The 26,313-nt window shown below is 40.7% G+C and overlaps 1 protein-coding gene across 1 annotated transcript in view; it reads right to left on the bottom strand.

Moving 5' to 3' along the window:
• Window positions 1–23,894, bottom strand: part of uvrag (UV radiation resistance associated gene) — an 85,258-nt gene extending 61,364 nt beyond the window's left edge. The window contains exons 1-8 of the mRNA XM_044042394.1: window positions 23,592–23,894; window positions 20,021–20,138; window positions 19,063–19,097; window positions 17,958–18,119; window positions 16,975–17,049; window positions 16,757–16,842; window positions 7,088–7,193; window positions 2,735–2,861 (exon numbers count right to left, since the gene is read on the bottom strand). Of these exons, the coding sequence (XP_043898329.1) occupies window positions 2,735–2,861; window positions 7,088–7,193; window positions 16,757–16,842; window positions 16,975–17,049; window positions 17,958–18,119; window positions 19,063–19,097; window positions 20,021–20,138; window positions 23,592–23,699 (817 nt within the window). The 5' untranslated portion in view covers window positions 23,700–23,894. The remainder of the gene's footprint in view (window positions 1–2,734; window positions 2,862–7,087; window positions 7,194–16,756; window positions 16,843–16,974; window positions 17,050–17,957; window positions 18,120–19,062; window positions 19,098–20,020; window positions 20,139–23,591) is intronic.
• Between the last annotated feature and the right edge of the window lie 2,419 nt (window positions 23,895–26,313).

Genomic DNA, 26,313 nt, shown 5'->3' with positions numbered 1-26,313 from the left:
GTCCAGTCTGGAAAGACGCCATGAAAGAGCTGCAGAGAAGGAGGGCAGCAGAATCTTTTGTTTTGGCCCTAGACAGAGTAGTGACAGGTAAAGAGGCAGAGGATTAACAGCCATTTTAAAGAACTGCAGCACAAAGAAAAATTCCCCCTCCGACTCTTAGTGCCACTCAGTGTTGTGTCTCTGGGTTAGTGTGTGTGTGTGTGTGTGTGGTCATCGGCATTCAAGTGCAGCCTTCATAATAATCATTGACAATCCCCATTGCAGGTTGGCGGCTCAGTGAGATGCCCTGCCCTTTGGCCAAACAGCAAAAGTTTCTTAAAGAGAGCATCTGGACAGCTTCAAGGCAAACACCACTAGTAATGACAAGAATATGGTAATAGTCAGTGCAAGGAATGCATTTTAAAGTAACTAAACTAAATTTAAAAAAGAATCCCCTGTATCCACCTGCATTTGTATTCACATTTTCATAAACCTTTTATTTCATAATGAAGTGAAACAAGCAGCAGTAAAACACTCCTCTTGCTATGAAGACTTCACAGGGTTAACGATATGACACTGTTGCACCGACACTGTTCCTTTAGTGGCCTGGCACAAGCTGCAGAAACCACAGGAATGCCTCTATATACTGTATGTGTGTGCGTGTGTGTTGTCGAGTGACTCCAGTGCTCTGACCGGCGGACTGACTGAGGTTTCCTGTATGTGACAACACTCTCTACTATGCTCTCACTGTACGCTGGAATGAACAGGTAACCGACACAAGGCGCACTCAGTCTACCTGCTGCTGTCAGGCGAGCACGGAGGCCATGACTGACGTGTTTAAAATTGAGATTTCCCCAACAACAAAATCACATGACTGACATGGCACAGTGCTGCATGTCGTGTTAAATACATTTACAGCATGTGTATGAAGTTTGTAATGAACTTGTAGTCGCCAGGATGACAGGAAACGCAGTTGATTGTTCATTCACAGCTTGTTAAAAATCAACTGTATATATTACTACTACTGTCATATTCATAACAATCGCTGAAACTCTGCCAATATTGACATGTTTTATTGCGTTTGTTGTCCTCAGTTATACTGCCTTTTAAACGCTTCCCTCTTGTAGGTTTCTTTGCAGCATCAGCAGTAGCTTTCATTCTACAGATGGCACACATGTGCTGCTGTAGAGTAGCCAATAGAAGTGTTTGCCAGTTGAACTGAACTCTGACCTGCCCTGTGATTGGTCAAAGTCTACCCAGATTTCTTCAAGGACGAGACTATAGCTCAGAGGAGGTGCAGGGATGGTTTTCTTGCACAGATCACTACGATGCGTGTTATATTGCACGTATTGCACAGTATAATTGGTCACATAACAGTATTGGACATATTTATCCGATACCAAAGCCTGTGCATTTGCATAACAGCAAAACGCTGCAATTTAATTCAATAAAAACATTAGTGAGCGTACAGCATTTGTTTGCTTTACACTTTAATCCCGGTTGTTACGTTTTTAAACAGTATCGTATAATCTCTTTGCATTTTTTTGAGGTTTACATTTTGCATATTTAAGTTACATACCTTTAAAAAGAGATCAGTCATCTGTGCATTTTCTTGGACAGCACTAAGACAATCATACAGACCTTTGTTCAATTTGTCATCATCACAATTTGCGCTCTTGTCCTCAATAATCACAAAATGAATCGTAATATTGTTGACAAAACTCTCATATCACACACAACAAAGACATTGATTAAGTTCAACAGTAGACTCCACAGTAACAAGGTTCCTGGTTTGAGTCCCATGTCTGTGTGAAGGCTGAATGTTGTCCCCATGCGTAAGTGTTTGTGTGGGTTTTCTCTGGGTATTACAGCTTCCTCCCACCACAGATTGGAGTCAGGATAATTGCTGACTCTTAATTGACCGTAGGTGTGAATGTGAGTGTAAATGGTTGTTTGTGTCTCTGTGTTGAAGAGCTCACGCTCAATGTCAGCTGAGCGGAATTATCAAGGATTTAATAAAAGGAACTCAGTTCATAAATGGATTAAATGAACCATAAACACAGGAATTATTGTGTTATTCTGACAAAAAAAATTAATCATATCCCACTTAGCCCCTTTCTTTTTAATAATAATACAAAGCTACTTCATAAGAACACTCTATTATCTTCAAAAATGGGTGGCTGAAACAGCCTTTTGTGGTTATACATGAAAGGAGCTGGGACTCTGGTGAGAGTGCATTAAGTCACAAGCTGGATTTGAGTTATGAAGCAATTTAAGAGACAACAAAATGAGTAGCAGAATGTTCCGTGCCTTTCATTTTTATGACCACCAATGAGTTCATGTTAGCTCAGGCAAAAACCACTGATTGATGCACTGACTACATAGAGCTATATGAGCTTTCATGTTTTGTCACATGGTTGGCTCAGTTACTTGCGGGCGAATGCCACTTGGTTTCTAATGACACTGTGAATTATTTCAGTTTGAAGTAGATAATCACCGTTCACTCAGCGACATTTCATTTGCAGGGCTGAGGCAACAGATTGTTTTACTTTCAAATGAATCTAAAGAGAAATTATTACCCATCATTCACTTGATTGCACCTTTTTTTATCTTACTTATCAAGCAGCAATAACTTAAGTCATCTTGACAACCACAACTATTAAAGCATTACGAGTGCCGCAGAAGAAGAACAAAGCATTCAGCATCAGTTTATGTCCCACCCTTCTGCATACTGTATGACTCCCATTTGCTTTACCTTTCTTCTGAAGCTGAGCCCTCTCCTTCTGCCGCAGGTCTATCTCCCTGCCGAGCGCCTTCCTCTGCCGCTGCAGCTCGCTGCGCAGCACGGCTCTACGCAGCTGCATGCACTCCCGCTCTTTCTTCTGCTCACAGCAAACGGTAAACAAGACAGACAGACAGGGAGAGAAAACACAGAGGAGATGATGCGTTGGGTCAAAAAATGGTTTAAAACGCTTTTATAAAACCTGGACTAACAGTCTCAAAGATTTCGTCGGGGCCAGCAAGAGAGGAAGAATACATAATATAGTATCAATCACACACCTTTATACTGCACCATTCTGCTTATTATTCAATAGTAATAACATTTAGCATTTACATTCGGGTCAGAAAAGGAAATAAATACTTCAATTAATATTATTAACAAGATCTACTTTCTGATTATTATTTACAACTGTCCTTTTCCTGCTATAACATCTAGTTATGTCTGCCACATCACATAAAAGGCATGTCCATGCACAAGCTTATAATGATATAATCAGTGTTGCTGGAAGATTATACAAATATTTATAATATGATATAATAACTCAAGGACTGAGGGTATTTTTAAAATAACACTAAAAAGGGCTTCAGACTGAGCTCTCTCCATTTAATCCTTTACTTATTTTAACCATTTCATCAGTTTTAATGTTGATACATAATTTCACTATTGCTTCCTTTTTAGTTTGTGTATAAATAAATTCTTAAAATATAATGGGTTTTTTTACAGTAGCAACACTCAACATCAAAGTAAATAGGGGTATCTCATAGAAATGTCAAAATGCTTCATGTGTTGACACAGGTAAAGAGGCAGGTGTCACAAAGTGTTTTGAACTGCTACAGACAGTGACATTATCACTGTATTATCACACATTTACTTAAGTGTAGAGAAGTAGTGGAAGAGGTCAAAGATGTCTAGTTTTAGTGTCAAGTGATTTGATTCTGCGGGAGCTGAGAATGAATTAGTAACTGTATGAAATAGCATATATTGTAGCTGCCAAAGACCAAGTGTGCCCTGTCACCTTCCATTGGACAAAACACACACACACACACACACACACATATGCAGCTATTCTTCTCAAGACACTGCACTGTCTTTGATTCATTGGGACAACCTAAACAAAGTGTTATCCCTAACCTTAACCAGAACCAGTGAATGCCTGAAAATAGGCTCTGTGCAATCAGGACCACGTATTGGCCCTCCTGACAACTACTAGGTCCTGAAAAGGTCAGCGTTTATTAGGGGTGGGAATCACAGAGTAGCTCTGTTGTGGGATTCTGTGATAATCAATATATTGCAAGACAATCACAGAGCGATACATCACGATATCTGTCTAAGTGAAGGAAACAAAACATCTGTGAAAAGTTAAGTGAGTGCAGGATTTCTCTATTTATACACAGCACAGTTCCCTCTTTTTTGGCCAGGTAACTTCTGCCCAAGTATCCACTCTAAATTATAAATGAGTTTATCCCAGAAAAGGTACTAAAACAGGGGAGTACACACACACAAACCCTGGTAAGAAACAATTATTATTTCACACCTCTGGTTTGAGTATCTGTTTTTATCTCTGTATAAGAAAACATTTACTTGGCGCCTCTGTCACCACATGCTCCCTGACTAGCAGCAGCATCAGAGTGCAGGTCATTAGTCAACATCTTGCCCTCTCCATGGGATGTCCCTTCATCATCTATTTTGTTTCAAGGGAGACTGCAGTGGGCTAACCAGCTAATGAGGACCAGCACAAGGGATTCATGGACAGACGGATGGGAATGAGGTCCAGAACAGATGACAGAAAGAGACTAGAGGTTAACAGAACCATTCAATGAAAACATGCAAAGGGAAATTTAAGAGTTGACGTCTAAGGACTGTGTGGATGACGACAAGGAGCTGAATAAACTGGATCAAATGGAGGAGAGGGACATGGAGACATGATGGATGACATGGATAATGAGGGAACGAGAGGGAGAACACTTTCTCTCAGGATAACAGAGATTCACCCCTTGTTGTTCACTCTGTATCTTGGACAGTGGCATCTCTGACACGCATAAACACTTGGATAACAATCGAGGCCTGGGATCTGGGGAAACACAGATATGCTTCTTCTTGAAGACTTCTGAGGGTTCTGTGGCAAAACATTGAGCGGTATCAGTCGCAGAGTGAAGACTGATAGAGCCTCCATCGTTGCAGTGTGTCGCACCCTGATGCTTGCATGTTAACCACCACTGGCTTTGGCACGAACCAAAAGCCTCCTACACTTTCACTGAGCTGCATAGTTGACAAGTGGGTCACAGCCATGTGAGTCTGTGTGTGCGAGAGAGAGACTGTAAACCACCAGCAGGGCCCGTCTGACTCCAACTGAACATCAAACAGCAGTGGGTCAGCTGAGTAAATAAGCAGCAGGCGTAGGGGGAGCATGTTATAACCCAGCAGATTAATGGCAGAGAGTGGGTGAGAGGGTGAAAGGGCCACGCACTGGGGTTGGTGGCCTCCACTCTGTCCTCCTTTGATCCACGCTCACTATGACACGCACAGAAGGATCATACAGAGCTGACCAGAGGCACTGAGGGAGACCCATAGAAGAGCCACACAATGCTCCACTCACTCCAAGTTGGCGGGTTTTTACAGAAAGGTAGAAGACGAGGGATTATGTGATTTATTAGCTGATGTGAGCTCTGAAAAGGGTTTTAATGAATATTTCACTGAGGGGGAAATATCAGAGACAGGTTTTTGAAAGCAGGCCTTTGTGGCTAAAGAATGGAGCCTCAATGTTTTTGTGGGAAGGCTAAAGAAGGCTATAGTGGAACTGCTTCAATAGATTGGGGGTGATGTCTGGGGAGAGGAACAGAAAGAAAGAGCCATATCAAAAGCCATAATGGAAAGTAACAGCTGTAACAGCTGTATAAAGAGGCACTCCGAACCTTACATTGGGTTTCTCTGCAAAACCACATACACAGCTAGGGATGTCAAGAGAACTGGTAGTTCAATAAGTCAAAGCCAAAACTCTGAGACTCTTCTCTAGTTTTCCTACAGTAGTGAGGACAGTGAAAGTATTCTATGATGTTGTTACTTCTTCCTCCAAAACTGACAAGAGCAGAATGATCAGTTCTGCTCTGATTTTAAAGTTAAGGTGAAGAAGGCAGCGTAAAGTAAACAGTAAAGACTTGAAAAGGCGGCAGGTAGTGTGGGTGTAAAAACAGGTCCACCACAACATGTCAAGAAGAGACTGATGAATACGATATTATGCCTTTGACTCTGATCATCCGGAACAAAAAAAGACAACCAAAAGCAAACCGTAGCACCGCAATAAGTATTTGATTATTTATCGATTACTAAATAAAATAACTGCTCATCGATTCATCAATGTTTGTGTGTTTTTTAATGACTTAAAACAAACCATCTGATTTTTCAGAAATCATTAGAACTGTTTGAGATTTCAGAACGTCATCATGTCCCATTTTCTGGCATTTTATAACTTTAGAATGAAAATGAAAAAGCAAACAGTGCACTAGGTGTGTCGTGTGACTTCTGGGAAGAGTCAAAGAGTCAAGACTCAAATTTTATTAGGTTGTCTAATAGGTGCTCAAGCACTTATAAGCTAGTCATAAGACTATATCAGTAATATTTTGAAGTAATATAGTCACGTGATCCATCATGTGTTCATTCTTTGCGGTGGTATCGAATTTGGTATTGAGAATCGTAGAATATTTCTCTGGTACTGGTTCAAACTACCAAACATCTTGTGTTGTGACATCCATTTGCAAAACACAGAGAGGGAGGGGAGAGAGAGAGATTTGAAATGCTGTGTGAACACAAAAACATCCCGGCTGTCCAAAATGAATTTCAGCATGTAAAAGAATGTAATCCTGGTATGTGACACAGGCAAGTCTACCTGGAGGAGGAAAACACCCGAGAGTTACTGCCTCGGGGGCTGCTTCTGAAGTGAGTGTTTACCATAAACACAATGTCCATTCTGGGATCAGTGTTGTGTTTTCACAGCTGTGGAGATGCCAACCCCAAAAATGTTCAATATACGACAAGAGGTGGAAACACAAACGGTAGATTTTGGTCAAAGTGTTGATGGTCATGGTTTCTTCAGTTTTCATTTGAGCCATTAAAACAAAAAAAATACAATAGTTGCAAAAAGAGTGTAATATCATCCCACATTACTTTGCTTTACAATTATATCTGGGGATTTGAGCATAAAAGTTTTTAATGACTGACTTGACTTGATCTCTTGTGTATTTTTTGGGAGTTTTCTATGATAAATTCATAAAAAAAACCTGGAAGACTCAAAAGGGAAATCAGTGATGAGTGATGGGAGACTGTGCTAACCCGTTCTGTACAGGCCGCCGTCGTCCGCAGCTTCTCCTCTATCTCCTTCCCAATCCTCTGCACCGTCACCTGGTTCTGCTTGATGGCTCTCTGTGCTGTGTGAAGCCTGCCGGGGGGGGGGGGTTAGAGAGAGAGAGCATAAAGTCATTATCCGGAGCATTGTTTGTTGCCACACACTGGACCACGAGAACAAACCCCATGTGTTTCCAACGGGCCACTAAATTTGCGGCCTGAATAAAAATTAAGTGTCAGTGTAATGACTTCACCAGCAACTCCTTTCAGTTAGCTTGGATGTCTATAGTGACTCCTTTGAAGGCATCAGAAGAATTATGACTGTCCTCATAATGAGGAGTCATTGTGCAGCGTGTTTGTTATCCCTCCCCATTTCTTTTTCTAATTTACTGGGGTTGAGCATCTATTGTTCCGGCCAAAAACTGTAAAAGTTAACGACTAGTTCTGGCACTGAACAAAAACGGACAAAACAACACTGGAAACATTCCTACTTATAAGCATGTATATTTGATTGGACAAGACGGGCCCCAATAAAGAAACACCACAAATATTAAAAAAAACCACAACCATCACAACAACAGTTTTTTCATTTCTGTTAATGATTTCATCACAAGAGTTTAAAAGCAGCCAAAAAAAAGCAAAGCAACACTTCGACTTATCTATTGAGGCCAAACACAAACAGATAGAGGCATGTTTCCAAATGTTATGTCACCTTATATTTAGAAATTGGTAACAAGATCATCAGTAACCAATACATAACAAACACAATTTAGACCATTATTCACAAGGACAATTCATGTGCATATGCTTTTACTGGTCCACAGTTTTACTTCCTCTGGTCTTCTTTCCTTCCTTATACACAAGGCAACAGGATAACTGGCCTGATTTATGGCCCAATTCACCCCGGCCTACTACAGTATATCATTGCAATCCTGAGATTTTCTGTCTAAATCATCCTGTAATACAAGGGGTTCACACAGAGACTTAATCTGTGAACTGGAACCATCCAAATTCACATCATATCAAATACGTTTGATATTTATCCACGAGGCTTAGATCCAGCGATGAGGCTTGAATGGGGAAAGCCTCTCTGCTGCAGCAGCCAATGAGAGAAAGATAACCGTGTAATCTGCCGAACTGGTGGACGATACAGTCGGCCATCATGTTTGCTTTTATTCTGAAGTAACACTTCACCCCCCTAACCCGGGGGTTTCTGTGAGATCCAAAGTCCCTGAAATCCTCACTGAAAACGGTTTCAAACGCCGACTGTGTGGGCCTGCACCTTGACTTTGATTGTCTCATGTGAGTGTTCTCATGAAAAACTATTGTTTTACAGTAATTGTCCATGTTAAGATTTGAAAATCCTTTACTGTGTTGGCCTGCCTCAAGTAGGTCGCTCTCTGGTCACTTAGTGTAAAAAATTAAGTTAAGCTATTCCAATCAGCAACTGCCATAGCAACCAAGACTGTGAAACAGATCCTGAGACTGAGCTTTCCCATCTACAGGGAAACATAAACTTTTTTTTTCTCCGTAAACACTGCATCGTTTCAGGAAACGTCTTCATCCACACGAAACGCCCCAAAGGACTGCATATATGCTGTAGTGCATATGCCAGAACTGTGCTGTAACGCTGCTACACCAAAAAAATTACTTATTTTTTTAAATAAAGTTTCATTAAAACAAGTAAACATTACAATCTATACAATAACAGAAACAGAGACAGAAGGGACCAAACCAGAGCGACAAAAGAGGAGGATGACGACAATCACAACGAAGGTTTACAACAAAGTATTTTGACTGTCTACAAAAAAACACAAGGGAGGCATTTTGTGATTTTCCTACACCAGGACGGACACCAATGCGGATAAAACACTGATTTGATGAAAAAAAAAAACTTTAGCCGATTCCCCTCGACTCATTTTCACGTGGACAGGCCCTTAGAAGTTGGAGGTGATAGACATGCGAAACATACAGTGTCTTCTGCCACATCCACACTATTCTGTTTCCGTTTAAAAATTGCCACACTGATTCGCCACGCTCGTGTCACACGATCCCCTTCCCGGAAGACAACAAACGGCCCCAACCGCCAGTGTAGAACACAAGATGAAAAAGACTGAGAATGTTGGTGTCTGACTGTCAGACTGACGAGTCTGACAGGACTCCCAGTGAACGTTTTTACTGTGTCATTGACGTCGTCTTCCCAAGTCATGTTGAGGAATAGCCCAACTTCATTACGAGTCCAAACAGTTCTCCTTTCCCATGGGGCGCCATTGTCTGCCTACCACAAACAAGCAGGGATGTTGTGTCTGCCTGTCATCTGAAGCTTTAGAATCAGATTTTTCCTCACTGGTATATCCTGTATATATAACTTAAGTTAGGTGAAGTATGGTTTGGTTTTGTACCTTGTATCTAAACTTAATATATGTATTATTTAAGGAGGAATTCCTTTAGCCTTGGGAAGTGTTTGCTGCTTAAGACATCTGGGCCTCCCAAATCTTCTTCCATCATGCTCCCAAGGTTTCCATCACATAGTGACAAACTCCGCCTCAACACAACCCAAGGGACACAAACGCCTCACCAAGAAAACAACAGTCCCACATGGTGAGAACAAGTTACAGAGGACAGACAAAAGAGGAAACTAGCAATCAACAGTCAAACTGTCAGACTGCCGTTAGATCATCAACTTCTCACTGAATGTCTCTATGCCTTCCATATGTCACAAGAGCTGGATTGCACACTATTACTTTATTTCCTCATAGATACAGAATTGCTTAACTGTACTGAGCACGTACCTAAGAACACAGGGACCTCGACACTTGTTCTCTATGATAACAATGCAGCCAACGGTGACAGAAGGCAATATGGATGTTGGCCAATTAAAAAGGGGCCCAACTAATAAAATCTACACCTGCTTCAGTCTATGATATGATTTGCATTGGAAGAAAACAGTGTTTATGGCCGACAGGAACATGGGAGCTGCTGGTTTACTGCAGTCCCCTTCAGTAAGTTTGTGTCATTAAGATTCCAAAAAAAAAGGATTTTTATATTATTTACAGAAATGGCAGATCATGGTCATTGCTTTGTTTCTTTAAGTGTTGTCTCACTTGTCTGCTACTCAACAACTATACTACTTCATGGTGAGTTCACAAGACACCAGTAGGAATATGAGATGGCGATTAAAGTACACATAAGAAGTGGATAAGTTCGGTTTTCCTTTAGCTTTAGTGTAAGAGTGGTCTCTTATTTGAGATATTCTGCAAATCCTGGGGGACTCTTTCAGTTGAATAACCCATCAGAGTCATTTCTGGGTATTACTGCCTCTTTCTGGCAACTAACCCAGGAAAAGAAATTGTTCCTATGATGATATGACAAAATCTTAAGGGGAGAAGTCAAAGTAAAATCATTTAATGTGTTTTCTTCCCTCATTTTGATCATTCTGATCATTCTGAGGTGACAGCGATAGCAGTCGGAGATAATTTTCTGGAAAATCCAGGCAAATCTGTTTTGACAGCTTCCTCTGTTTAGGTGATTGCCAAAGGAGAATCTGATATGGCCTTTTCCCCCAGGTGAGAAGAGTTATCTCTTCTCTCCTTTTCACGCATGTCTGCCCCCTTATCATTCCCCGAGTCTTGGCCTAACGCCTTCCCGTCATCCTCCATAACAAACCACTGTCCAGCAGGGGGCAGAGGGGCAGCCACACAGCACCCTCATTAGGACAAGAATAGAATCACTGAGCAACTGTCCAGGGAGTGCCTTCCTCATGAGCCATGACAACTTTTATTTACCAAGAAATGAGAGGTACTTGACAACTATGCCTTGAGGGATTTACAGGAAGTTATGACTGAGACTGTGCACTCACCCATGATAAAGATAAACATCAGGAAAACAATAACATTTTCTCCTTTGACTGTGGCACTAGATCCTGAAAGGGTGTGAGATGAAACTTGTGCTTTTGAAATGTACAGATATTTTCCATAAACTGAAAGCATCTAGTAAAAAAATCTTAAATGGGGGCTGTTAGGTATAGTTAATCTGACATTGGTGGATATTTTTCATATTTAAAAATGGCATAAACAAAAATGGAGGGAAAATAGCAGTTCATCACGAAACTGAGGAGCCTCTCCACCGCAGATCTCCTGCTTTCTGTTCATTTACCTTTACTGATTATCTTAAAATAAATATTTGCCCGGGTTTACATGTTGTGTTGTGTTCCAGCATCTGCACTTTTGTAATCAGTACTGAGGAGGAAATCAGCAATTGCAGATGTGTCAGCTGGCTAACAGAGATAATCAACAGAAAGTGACCAAGACACCCAAGAATACACTGTTTTTTTCTCAGACAAAATAAGAGGTAAACAACGAGTCAACCACATTTAGATGCCGGCATTACTCAACATCTCAAGTGAGCCATGTGAGACCTTTCTGTCCTCCTTATTTCCAGGAAAAGGCCCAATTCATGGTCCACATCACTGCGGCGCTTTTGTTTCACAATGCAGGATTTAGCTAAATGAGAGTGGAGCCCCCTATATCAGATGTCAATGATCAAATCACAAAAAAGAAAATAATGCTACGGTTTAAATTCAGTAGGCATGCTAAAAAGTCATTTTCTGAACGCATTTACCATCATGTTGACCTGGCCCATCCTCCAGCCTCTCATCACATCACGCAAAGTGTGCCCTCTACGCTTGTCAAACAAACCTGGGTCAGGGGAAACAAGCCCAGTGACTAATGACTGGACTGCATTCATTTCCAGCAACCATTTTTCAACCAGCGCAGGGTGAAGAGGGAGACCAATTCACCGATTCAAAACAAGCACTTTTTATATTGTGCGGCAACAAATTGAGGATAATGCCATCCTCCGTATCACACCTCTGCAAAGGACAAAACAGGCAACACTATAGTGGGAAATTACCACAAACAATATAATAATTTATGTCGTCGGACTCATTCCCAAAGAATGTCAACAGGTTCCGCCACATGACTTTCACCTCGCCGCTGTCTCCGTGTTCTATGATGGCAGTGAAAAGCATTAGCATTTCTCCAGTTTTTACTGACTGGTAGGTTTTTCGCACACCAACTTTTCTAAAAGGAACTGAAATAAGTAAATGGGGGAGAGTTGATGCAAACAATATGCATAAAGATTTTTTGATTACTTAAACATCCACAACGTCATGACATTTGGAAAAAACCCTGACACTGTATAATATACAGCATGCAGTATGTATACAGTAGTGTGTATACAATACTGTATATTTTATTTCTACCAGAACTGTGACGAAAATGCTAAATAACAATGGTTAGTGAGGGCTTTAGTCTATAAATTAGCAACACAATGCACCAGAACATGGGACGTAATGCACTAGATGGAAACTTCACATGATGAAAAGCAGCACAGTCTCCACTCCAGACTTGCACGCGCTGGAGCTGATTTAGGACGAAGTGGACAGAAGGTCAACCCACAAGTGTAACACATTAGTGGGAACTTGTGCAACAGCGTCAGGGCAAACCCTGTAAACAATGTTCCATTTCCATTGTAGAAAGAACGTGACGAGTCAAGACGTTCACTTCAATTTTATCCCAACAAGAAGTTTCCGTGATTCCTTGTTTTTTAAAATCCCCAACTGTTTATTTGCCATGTGCTTTAATTTCAGAAACACCAAGACATCACACTAAAATATAACAGGTGGAAGAATTGACAGGAGTGTACAAAATCCTCTGACTGGTAGTGTGCAAAGAACGGAAGATAAGATTACAGGAGTGAAATGTCTTTGGCAAGCCTGAATAGGCACCCCTTAAAGGCAGAGGTTTATTTGTGGGGCCATGCTAAGTTGCTGTAAGCCATGTTTACACGACAGCTACAACAACAATGCCGGAAAGCCAAAAAGATCGTGAAAAAAGATATTTCTGTTTTCCAAAAGACGAAGAAAAGGTCAAACACATTCACTGTAGACAATTATAGACGTTTGGCTCTTCCAGTGTAAGCTCCTTGTCCCATGTCCTTGTCCTCAATAATGGCAGGGCTACAAAACAGCTTTCCTGTAAACATCAAATGCTACATTTTTGTTTGTCAATGTCGACTGTGTTTAATTTGAGAATGCAAAAAAACTCAACGAGAGGCATAAGGCCTGAAAGTGTAGTGTGTGTGGTTGTGGTGGGGGTGGGGGGGTGAGGGGGGGCACACTGAACCCCACATCAGAACAGAAAGCTGAGATAACGCAAGACAGCAGTGTTAGGTAAGAACCAAAAAACCATAGAGGCTGTACTGCTGGAGACAGAGAATAAGAAATAGTTATGAAAGACAGACAAGCTGGAAGAAAAGATATGCCTTTGGTCTCAACCTCGAGGGGAAGTAACCTTAGATTGAAAAAATATGTGTTAAAAAGTAAAACACCATTTTAGGAGAGGCCACATACTAGTAGGTTGATGAAGACCCACTGCCTAAATTGAAAAAACAACCCCAGACCACCATTTAAATTTCATATAACTGTGGGGGGTTACTTCAAACTCTGTAGTAATCCTCTACAGAGGTGTGAAATGAAGACAAGATCAGTCAGTTTGCACCTATAGATTTGTTACTGGAGGTTACTCGAGTCCCAGGGGTCACTCGTTAGACTCCAGTCTAAGGTTTAACTCGCAACGTCCTGTGGCACAGATTTGTGGAAGCGCCCGGCTGCGTTACCACCTTAATGGCCTGCTAGGGGTATGAGAGACCCCCCACAGAGATTCAGCGGCACTGCTTCTGTTGACACATACTGTACATACATGTGTAGTCCAAGTAGGAGCAAAGACAAGCAAATCAGGAAACACATGGCTCTGATCATACAGGGAAAAGAAAGTTTTCCTTTAAGGCTCCGGGAGACTGAGACAGGTTTAATCTCCAATGTCGCAGCGCTGAACTGTGAAAGTTGTGCCCCAAGAATGATGATTAACATGTGTCGCGTACGAGCCACTGTTACAACCGACGCTCGGCAAACACAATAGTTTTGTTGTAGAAGTATTTGCATAACTCCCTTTATTCTGAAGGCTGTGAGTAACAGCTGAAGGGGCCACTGAAGAACGTCCACTTATCCTCCACTTGAGCAGGATATTCAAAAACACATTAGAGCCATAAACGATGGCCTCTAACCATTTGAAACTCGGGAGTCCACTCAGCCTTTTCTTTTTAGCTAATGTTCAACTAGTCCAACATGCAGCTCTTATCATATGATGACGGGAAGTCGATTCTACCACCAGTCCTATCAGGTCTTGCTTCACTTTACTGTTCACACACGAAAAAACCCACCCCCAGAGAAGCATATGTAGGATTCTGAGGAGCATCTGAATCTGTGTTACAACAGGGGAAACCTGCTGAATCATCTTCATCTACCCAGACAGGGTTCCAAGCTCTGTTCTAAAGATGTGGCTCAATCTCTACCTCAGTCTCTCTGAGGGAAACAAGAGTGTGCTGATTGATGATGTGTGTACGCTGCCTCTTCATCTCTTCTTCTGGGACGGACTGCGTTTTGCTAACCCACATTACCGTGTTACTCACGCGAGCGAGGGGTGCTGTCAGCTGGAGTCGGGCGGCGACGCAGACTGTGAATCTGCTGACAAATTACTGCCATTAATCAACATCAGGACATTTTTTAGGGAAGCAGCCCTCGTCCTTTTAAGCGAAGGAGCACTGTGCTGAGAGAAGCAGCTCTGCACTGGGCCAAGAACCTTTGGGGAAAGAATATTTAACACTTTGTGTTCCTCAGAGCTGAAACAATTAATCAATTACTAAATTAATCGACAACTATTTGTATAATCGATTAATCGTTTAGAAGCTTTTCATCGTGATTAAAACTAGATTTTCCGATTATTTTCTTCATTTCTTTGCACAGGATAACAAAGAAATCATTAAAAGTGAATATTTTGGTTTGTGGACAAAACAGGACATTTGATCAAGATCATCATTTCCAAGTTTGAACACCGCTCAACATTTTTTAAGGTTTTCTGATATTTTATGGACCAAACGATTAATCGAGAAAATAATGGACAGATTAATCGATTATGAAAATAATCATTAGTTGCAGCTCTAGTGTTCCTAACGGGACACTGCTCGTTATAAGACATAGAGAGAAGTTTAAAGCCACCTATTTTGATTTTTAAAAAAAAGTATTATTGCTCTTCTGTGACAATAAACAGAATATATTTGGTTGAGAACGTCATCATTTTGAGGTATGGAAAAGAAACAATCTATATTTTCCACTATTTTCTGACATTTTAAGAAGCAAACAACTATGTAATTCATTCAAAAACCAATCAACAAGATTAATTGATGGAAAGCCCTTGGTGAGACAGTAACAACAGTTAGAGCAGTCGAGGAATGTTAATGCACTTTGGAGAAAAAAAAAGAAAAAAAGCACAGATCTACAGCCCAGTAACAGAGTGGTATATATGGTTATGTGCCGTAAGGGGTGGGAGGATAATCCCTGTCGGAGTGTACAATATCTGATGAATCGTTCTACAGCACATTATCATAAACCATGAGCATATGAGTTCACTAAGCCAAGAAAAAAAAAACAACCCTCTGACAGGGTGAGGAGCTGCAGGCACCGCAGCGTGAGGGAAGAGGGGGATCAGCGTGAGTGAGTCCCACTGGGTGTGGATGGAAGAAGAGGACGTGGAAGAAGAAGGCTGAAGTAGTCAGGAGAAGTAAGAGTAAGGGTCATAAAACTTGTGATTCTTACTGGGCTTTTTTTTCATCCACAAGCTGCCGGGGAAGCAATAGTAGTCTCCTCTCATATAAACATGACCACCTTCTAATGAGGGAGTACTGTAAGCTTTGGCATAACCCCGTCTCCTTGACACTGTACAGGCCCTGCTTTACATTTATATCCCGCTATTAAATTCTTATGAAAGGAAAACTTTTAATTAAAGGATCCTTACCTTATTTTGGAAGCGTCTAACTCGAACCTTCCAAATGTACATTTATTTAGACAAACCTGTGTATAATTATGTCGTTACGTGAGCAGGCTTTGGTTAACAGAGGGTTTCCCTCGAGGGAAGCCCTGGTGATTCTCAAAGCAGTGCTTACACTCTACCACATTTATATATAGACGGGAGGAACAACGGTATGTTTGTCAACAGATGCCAGCACCCGTCGTCAGTAGTCTCAAGTTCTTAATTATTGTACCAGTGTGACCCTTTTAACCGACAATGGAGTCAGCAAATATTTGTCTCCTCCTTGTGGTGCAAATTTGAATTGCAAATAAACTTAAAACAATTTAAGTTCATTACTGTGAATGAAAATCACAGTGATTAGCATGTCGTTGAGGGACTATATTAAAATGCTGTGTACAACTATTGTATTTTCTTGCTGTTGTGTCCAAGACTTGCAGTACAGACTGTTGGCTCTGCAGTTGTAAATAAAGCTGGAGGCCAACAGAGTTTCTTCATGTAAAATTTTTAGCTTTCCTGTGGCCCCATCTGCTGGACAACAGATGCTAAAACCAAAGTTGAAATATATCAGTAATGACACAAAAGGTGAATAAAAGATGTAAGAAAGATCACATGTGGTTTGAAATTAACTGCATTGCCTCTAAATATTCTTTGTAAGTAGTTGAAATCCACTGTACATAGAAGGGGCAAACGGAGGCCTGGTGAAATGAGTGCAGCGAGGCGTGGATCTTACCTGAGCAAAGAGAAAACGCTGTAAGAGTTCCTGACTGAACTCTGGTCGACCTGAAGCAGACTGTTTTTCTTACGCTCTGACAGATCCTGCAACAGCAAACGCAGCATGTCAGAGTTTCAGTGCAGGAGCCAAACGGCGTCCGAATAAAGCTAATGGGATTAGGCCTGTGTATTCTGTTGTGATGCGCGGGGCTCTAGAAAATGGACTAAAAGCTGTACCTTGTGATCAAAGTCAGCTGCATAGTAGCCATCGTTCAATCCAAATATGATCTCATTTGGATTCCTGGATCGAATCTGTGGACAGAGCAAAGCAGCAGAGGCTTACTGTGTGGACTGAGTCAACGAGAACAAAGGGCAGCGAGCATCTGGATGTGAAGAACAGACTGCAATATCTATTATTGGCCCTAAAAACACTCTCACTGTCAAAGAATGGCAAGAACGCCGACCTCGCTCACTGTAGCTTTTAATGTGCTTTGGCTGCGGTCTTACAGCAGAGTTTCAATGTGCACAACTGTTGATGATAAAAAAAAACGTTAGACCACATGATTAATTAAGATGAATTACCGAGCAGCTAAAACCCCTCATTGAAAATGAATAAGTGCGTAGCACCGCCACAGAATCCCTTATTATTCACCATCAATTCTATTCTTTTGAAATGCAGTAGAAAAAAAGGAAACAGTCCAAATGTTGCAAAATACTGAGTGTTGTTTAATCAATTATTCATCGATTACTAAATGAATCGTCAACTATTTTGATAATCAATTGATCAGAATACTTGATCAGAATACTTGTTTAAAGAATTAAACAAGTATTCTGTACTTGCAGCTTCTTAAATTTGCAATTTTTCTGGTTTCTTTGCTTCATGTGCCATGTTTTGGTTAGTGGACAAAACTTATACAGTACAAAAGAATAATAGGGCAGTGTTTTATTTTCTCTGAAACACCAAATGCACTTATTCTGTTTGTCTGCTCAGCATATAAATGTGTAGTATGCGTGTCATGAATACAGTGTTGTTGACACATTGTATTTAACATATATATTGTATTGTCAAGGGACTTTTTAGGTATCAGTGACCTTGATGTTTTGACGTCAACCTCTAAATCCATCATAGCAAAAAAACAAAGAAAAGCGACAGAAAACTCTCTGGCCTGTGCACACATGGAAATCCTCCTGGCCAAATTGCACATTGTCCTGTTGCTGACCTGCTGTCCTGTGTATCGGAGGCCGTCCAGATTGACCTTCCATTCTATGAGGAGCTGATACTGCTCCTCCTGTCCTCCCCAGATCCTCACCACGAAACATGACACCGACGTGTCCAGAAGGTCCGGCAGCATGCCAAAGTCCAGGCTGCGCCAAGTGGGATTCTGGAAATGACATATGGGGATTAATATTAAGACTTAAGACTACGTTAACACCCGACAGAACAGCTGCTCGGACATTAAGCACTTAACTTCATTACGTGGTGATCACATATTCTGAAAATCAGCCATCTATTTTCTTCATGAAAATATTGCCTCGGACAGATTCAATGTCCGCTATCCATTCAAGGGAAATCAAGTCATCCTGTTGGAAATGACCTCTTATTTTTATTTCCTTCTACTGTTTGTTCTCTGCTGCTCTTGAACTGCCGGAGTGGCAGCACTCACTGCTGTATCTACAAAGCACATCAGCCATTATCATCATTCAATTATGTAGCATTTCTTGCTCTTCAGGTCACTGTCAAGGGCAGTTTGGAGAGGAATGTCAAAAGCAGAAGAAAAAGCCACAGGGGAAGGGGGGAGGCTGCAGAAGTAGTAAGAGTCAAAGGCGGAAGCAGAGCTCATTGCAGCTAAAATGAAAACAGGAAGAGTGTTTCTCTGTACAAAACATGACAGGAAGGAGACAGAAAACGAAAGAATGGGATGTCAGCAAGGATGTCAATGGAGCAAGAGGAAGTTTGCTTGAGAGATGACAGAGGCCCTGACTCCTGCAGCGCATTATACAGTCTGTTTGCACTCAACAGCATACCTGGAAAGCAGCTGAGGTCAGCTCAAGTATAGACAGCAAGTCTGGCAGCAATGGCCCTGCTATCACTGGCTGCTACAGCTTAATGTATAACCACAGCGAACATGCAAATAAAAGTAGGAACAGCCAAAAATCATGACGTAACTACACATTAAACAAAAGAAAGAACGAGTCCAGAGGTAGCTGGATGTGGAGCTGGCAGACAGCAAGCAGGCGGACATGTCAGCCTTTTGGCAGTAAAATACAAGAAGCTTGTCTTCCTTGAGTATGTCATCTAGTGAAGGTTAAAGAAATTATACTCACCAATGAGTCTCGTATGACTTCACTCTTGTAAAATCCTGAAAAGAAATGAAAGAATGCCGATTAAAAAGAAGGAAAAGGCAGTTATGCTCAAACGACTGGGCTAAAATATGACTGGATTTACACTGGACAGCAGATACAAATACTAACATGAGCATATTGGTGAGTGCAGGTCACCAGTGTTATACACCTTTGTTGACTTTAAATTCAAGGATTTTCAAGGACTTCCCTCAAATTCAAGGACCAAATGTTTGGTTGTGGCTTTGTGGTAAATACATCAGCACAAATGTCTTACTAACAGCTAAATTGTTTTTAAGAGACTGTATCGGACTGACATCAGCATCTTTAGAAATTCAAGGTTGTGCCATCAGTATAAGACACAAAAACATGATATCAAACCAAACCGATTTTTAAGACCTGGGAACTGGCAATCATTAGTTCTGTAATTTTGATACACAGTAACTGTAGCAATAAAGTAGCAATAAACAACATTAAAAACACAAACTAGTTTTAAAATTGTGGTTAATCATTGAATATCTGCAACCTGTTGAATGTGACTGAATAAACCAATAATGTGATTTTAAAGTTATTCTCTAGGTTCAGTGATCATCTGTATCTTTATGGCTTGAAATGAACCAATCTGCTACAACATTAATCCAGTTAGATTTCAGTTTTGTGGATGATCAGTGTATATCAAAAGGTTTTAGGTTTTTTACATTGTGCAGAACACACTTTGAGATATCACACAACACAATTGCTTTCAGTCTTTTCAATCAAGATTTGAGAACTACTGTACATCGCTGTTGAACTGGTTTCTTCTTTTTTATTACTAATGTGAAGCGTTTGCGGGGGAATTTTTCTGATTCATAGATGAGACCTGGTCACTCCGTGGCTCCATGTTCATGGACATGGCAATGTTACATACAGTCAGCTGCCACATGGTGGAGTGATCCACACTAACCTCGTGATATGCTGTCTCCTATACAGAGGTGGAGGGTGAAGTATGTGTCCAGCAGTGGGGAACCATTCTTGTTGACAATGTTTCTGGCTGCGATGCTCCGGAGATGACGCAATCGTCTCTGTTCAGAAAAGAGAGAGTGAGAGTGAGGATATGGACAAACATTTTAGTGCCTTAAATATAATTAACAGAGATTATGTTTGTGTTTGTTATGATCATGACATCAGAGAGCATGCCACTCTGAAGAAACAAAAGATGCATTGTTGCTGTAATGGACAAAAACTTCAAAGTGAAGTGCCCTCTTGAGTCATAAGATTAAAAAAAAGATGCAGTGCCCAATAAGATACCCTTGCAAACTAATTTCTTATCAATAAAGGTGCCGTTATGAAGATCCCTACTGCCCCTACATGACAGTGTCCCAATTTTGACACCCATGTTGAACTTTGGACAGGCCTACCATAAGCATACAAGTGGTGCCTGCTCTATTGGTGCGCAGTAGCAAATGTCTGTGCATGCCACTGGCAGTCATGTTCAGTCATGGTAGTCACATGATTTATGTATCAACATTTTCAGCTTGAAAATGATTAAGCTTCTTCTTCTTCTATTGGGCTTTTGTCATATCCTTCTCTGCATTTACGAGCACTGACCTCTCCCATAAGAAAAGCAACATCAGTGTATCAACAGCTCATGAAAGCAGACTCCTCTATGCAGAACATGGAATAGAAATGTATCATGTACAGTCAGTCAGTCAGTCATCATCTAACCGCTTTATCCTTCACCAGAGGGTCACGCAGGGTGCTGTGCCAATCTCAGCTACATCGGGCGATAGGCGGGGTACACCCTGGACAGTTCGCCAGTCCATCGCAGGGCCACACACAACTAGAGACAAACAACCATTCACTCTCACACTCACTCCTATGGTCAATTTAGAGTGTCCAATTCACCTAATCCCCACATTGCATGTTTTTGGACTGTGGGAGGAAGCCGGAGAACCCAGAGAGAACCAACGCACACATGGGGAGAACATGCAAACTCCATGCAGAAAGGCCCTTGTTCCAACCGGGGCTCGAACCTGGGTCTTCTCGCTGCAAGGCGAGAGTGCTAACCACTACACCACCGTGTACAGGTACAATGAAATTACAAGTGGTGCCTGGTGTCTACAAAATTGGGAAGCAGTTTGTGTGTCTGGAGTCACACAGAACCATCATCTGGCAAGTTCCCACTTCAGGCAAAATACATTACTACAGCCCGCCTCTGCTGATCAGGAGGCAAGACTAAATCCAAGTCATGGGATTCCCTTTAAGATTAAGTTCCACTGAAACAAAAACCGGATTGTTCCAATAAGGGATATTTGACCCTACCCCCCTTTGAAATGTCAGCGTACATGTTCAATATGAATAACTCCACACACATACACAACAGAGCCCTTCATATACACTTCATGTTAGTGCAGACAAAGCTCAAAGACAGGTTCAGTGTTATTAACTGACCAAAATTATATTCCCGGAATGGTATGTAATAAGTGGTAATTTCTTTAGAAACTATTATAAGCTAAATAAATGTAAATTCAGATAGGGAAAAACAGATGCTTTTTACATCAAAGGAGATGCCCTCAAAACTGTTCTTAAAGGGGCAACCCTTTCGGCATAATTCAAAACAAGTGATTTGAGTGAGCGATAACAACTAGGGGTGGGTAAAAATATAAATTTCTCACTCATGCAATACAATAATCAATATGCCAAATACTGATTAATTGGTTACTTAGACAGTAACCAATTAATGTTACTTCACTGCCAACATGCTCTGAAAAGAAAGATAAAAAACAATGAACGTACCTCTCTAACAATATGCATTTAAAAAAAAAATCAAAAATGATGCCACAAGTCTCTGGACATTCCACACAAGTATTTTTGTATACCTTCTTTAAAAATACAGTTTGAAACTCTCTCTGTTCAGGTTTGCCCGTCACTTAGCAAACAAAATGAACATGGGAGTGTATGAGAAAGAAAGGCTGATATCGGTGTGCTTGAGGTGGCGCTGTCAAAAAAATGCATGTCTTACAGCTACAAAAAACACTCTGTGTGGGGGGAAAAAGGGACAAAATAAGTAAGCTATAAATTGTGTACTTGCTGTTAAAGATGTGGGAGATGATAGAAAAGAAAACTGACCAAAAAGTAAAGAGATATTAGGTGCACTTTGATGTGCGTTCTGTCTACCTTGTCTGGCTTTAATCTGCCCTCTATGTCTGTCATAGTCAGAGCTCCTTAACTACTAGGATAGCGGTAATGCAACATCACAGATGCAAGCTGTCATTGAACCCCAGAGAAGAAAAGGAGGAAGAAAAAGATGTAAAATACAGAAACTATTAACTATTTTGTAAAGTATTCAATTTAATTCAGTATTTAAGATTCACAATTTCAGTGAGTTTAGTTTCTGTTCAGTGTTAAGCGATCCACAGTTTTTTCTATAAGGTAAGCTTTCAATGATTTGGGGACAATTAGAGACCCTCATCTCTGGTGCAAGCGTCCATCTTACTAGGAGTTCTCAACGAACTCTACTGGGAATGTTTAAATGTCCAACATTACTACTGTATGTGAGAAAATACAATTGGTGGAATGTTGGAAGATTATTTTTCTCTCAGTTAGTACTTCATGTGACCATACTAATAAAGCATGTCAAACTATTGCATATTGCACACTGCATATGGTAGGCCCTCTTTTCTATTTTTTAAATGAAAATAATGTTGACTGCTTATTGAGCCGAGCGACCCTCATGTGAAGCAGTAGACAATGGATGGATGGAGAACAAAATGATTTGTTTTAAAGTATAAGTATACCCTTGTATTTACATAATTCCTGCATAATTGTATTACCACAATAATATCATGAATCACAATCAGAATAATAGAGAGAAGAACTGTTCATCTTGTCCTAGGTCTACGTGAGAGTTTTTATCTTGTTTAGCAGTAGAATATTCCATTAGTTCAGTGAAAACAGTGAAGTAGATCACAGCTGCAAACACGGAAGTGAACTTTTAAAATGCGTTAATGAATGAATGAATGCAGAGCAAATCGGTTCAATGCGTTTCCATAGATCGCCACAGTTTAACTGAGCATAAATCTGTACATTATGTACACTTTTTGTCACACCACTACATAATACACCACCAGCACTGCAATGACACTACAGTTTCCAATGAAGTGAGCTGTCAGATACGGACACAGCGCCAAGTTACCACTAGCAGCAGCACATTAGCGTCATACTTTGCTAAAGGTGGAGAGGAACAAACGGATTTTAAACAACACAACATGTGAGAAAACACGGGCTCACACATGCACAGTATCAGCCTGACCAATTTCACTATGTCTGTGTTGTCACTTCAGTTAGCTACATTCATTTCCAGCTAGCTACTGTAGGTTAGCAGCTGTGGGCTAACTAGCTAGCCTGACAGGCCTGCCGTGCTCCTCCGGGCAGTACTTTAAAACCTGACGTTGTAAACTAGTGCTTCACACAGTGAGGCGGCTGCTCCATCTTAAACCGGCTTCACTTGAATGCAGCTGGGACTGTGCGTGTACCTGCTGGGAGGTGAGGTCTACATGTAAGGCTCGAGAGGATGAAGCTCCAGAGTTGGTGGTGACAGAGGCGGCGGGGATGGAGAGAACCCGACCGGTAATGGAGTTCATCCTCCTGTCGGCATCTAACGGGTCCCCTTCAGTCAACAAAACATCCCATTCTCAACATCCAGGACGCTACTCTGAAAGTTTCCGGAACTCAGAACAACCGGCAGACACGCACAGACGCGGCTGTTTATGCGGGGAAAGTCGCTACAACAGCTGTCAGCTAACCAACGGGACGTAAACAAAGTACAGCCTATTTGTTACGCTTGGCTCGGAAATCCGTCTCCGGGTGGGAGGGGCCACAAGTGCGGCTTCTGATTGGCTTAAACCACCATCCGTCACAATAAGGCGGGCCCCGCTCCGAGAATGCCGCGTTCCTATTGGTGTTTTTGTCTGTTGATCTTCCAGGAGGGGGCGGGCGTCCGAGTTGAAATCTGTCAAAGCTGCAAAAAAATTAGGAAGTTTCACAGCACAGCGTGACATGCAACGAGGCATCACAAAGTAAAGTAAAGATGAGAATATTTTTTTAATGTAACCTCATTAAATTGCTATAGCCAATATTATTTCTCTCAGAATCCTGGCTGTTTCTTATAAACTATAATCAACTTTAATTTTTACATTGCCTTTTTTTATTCATTTTAGACTCAAAATCCATCACACAAGGGTCAAGGTAAATGTTCACCTTTTTGACATGGGGGTGTATTTATGCGTGTTATTTAGCGCCCTCTATGGGCTGTGTAGCAGAATACCTCATGTCTGGTGTGTTTAATTCAAACTCAAAGGATGTTTGTCAGACCTTGATGAAGACATAGGGGGGTGGAGTGACCCTCGCTGACTGTACTCAATTCCATTGTAAGTCGCTTTGGATAAATGCGTCTGCTAAATGACATGTAATGTAATACACATAGAGATACATGAGAAATAAATTCATAATATAACTTCAACAAAACACAGAGTGAATTAACTTTTCTCAGTCGTCTACATCAAGCATTACTGGCATTTCATGCTTTCCATGCCATAAGGAAGGAGAGTTCTATTTCAAAACATGATCCACTTCCTGTTATAGAAAAGACAAAAAACTGGAAAAAAAAAGTTTTCAAACTCATTTGTAGTTACTGCATCAGTCAAACTGTGACCTCAGAGACACAAACACAAGGGCATGAATTAATTTTTTAAATAAAAACTTGAGTGGTTTCAGTGTCTAGTACTGATTGGGCCACATCTGATTTCATTTCTTAATTGCATGAAATACTTTAGCCCCCAGTAACGCTAAATTATTCATCTTTGAGCAACAGGCCAAAGAAAAATACCTTTTTAGGAGGCTGCTGGGAAAAATCTATTCTGCACTATGATACTAGATGTAAAACACAAAATATCAGACAAATGTGGTGTTGTAAATGTAAAATGTAGTCTCAATACTGAGTGGAAATATCCTAGTACTTGAAGTACTATAAAGCAGCCATAAGGGGGCAGCATCAGCCGCATATAGGAAATCTGGTTCCACATGACCCAGGACTCGAAAAGAAATAACTGGTTGCTTTATGCGTTTTTTCTGTCTTTGTGTATTTAAAACAGACCCTGTCTGTTGACCTATTCTGGCTTGCAAAATAGGAGTTTATACCCTTACATTTTTACACTCTATTGTAATATTTTATATTTTATTCCTTCTTTGTATAACTGTGTCTATCTTGTTGACATATATTATTCAATATTTCTCCTGTATTCTAATATCTGTTGATGTTAAAGTGACTATCTATCTATCTATCTATCTATCTATCTATCTGTGGAGGAAAGCAACTAATAATTGATGCTAATGCTTGACAATGTTTTTTTTTTGTTTTTAACTTCTACAATGTCACTATTGCAAAATATCACTCTACGTATATAGATATGTTTGTACAATATCTATACAAATACAATGATACAGCACTAAATGGGCCATTCTTCATGTTGAGTACTTTTACAATAATATACATCTACTTTTTTGTAAAGTTGTGAATGCAATATATTTACGTGTAATATTATGTTATCACATTCTTCTAAGTGAATAATGTGGGCACTTATAACAGCCAGTATTAGTGTTGTTAATGTCAAAGCTCACTGACCTACCAGTGAGCCTGTGTAAACTCATGCTATGCAGCCAGACTGTCTTCAAAACCCAAATACTATGTATATTTAGTTTAGATCAGTTTGACAGATACCAGATACTGCAGAAAATGAAAAGAGAAAGTGGCAAATTATATAGAATAGTTATATTTAATAGAATGATGTTGTCATAAAAACATGGAGTGTGATACTGTCAGAGAGTGAGGTAGGAGAGACTTTTAACTTCTTTACAGAAACATTTGTTATATGTTAAAGCTTGAGCCAGTAAGTCTGAAAAAGCAAGCAGTAGAAGTCTATTGTTCTTGCCAAGGATGGATTACTGGTTTGGTTTTCCAGGCCCAGGTGCCCATGTGCTCTGGGGGCCCTAAAGTCCAAGCTAATGTGTTATCATCTAGATCTTTAAATGGGTCCCTGAAGCCATATAACACTGGTTAGGTTATGTGATATATCTTAATTGGGCCCCTCAATCATGTGATGTCTCGACGGGGCCCTTAGTCAAATAGTGATATGTCTAATAGGGCCCCTAAATCATATAATTATTATTATTATTTGCCAGATTAGCCAGGTTGCCTGA

This window comes from Solea senegalensis, linkage group LG13, assembly GCF_019176455.1.
Source record: "Solea senegalensis isolate Sse05_10M linkage group LG13, IFAPA_SoseM_1, whole genome shotgun sequence".
NCBI lineage: Eukaryota > Metazoa > Chordata > Actinopteri > Pleuronectiformes > Soleidae > Solea > Solea senegalensis.
This window is presented reverse-complemented; position numbering and strand designations above follow the sequence as displayed.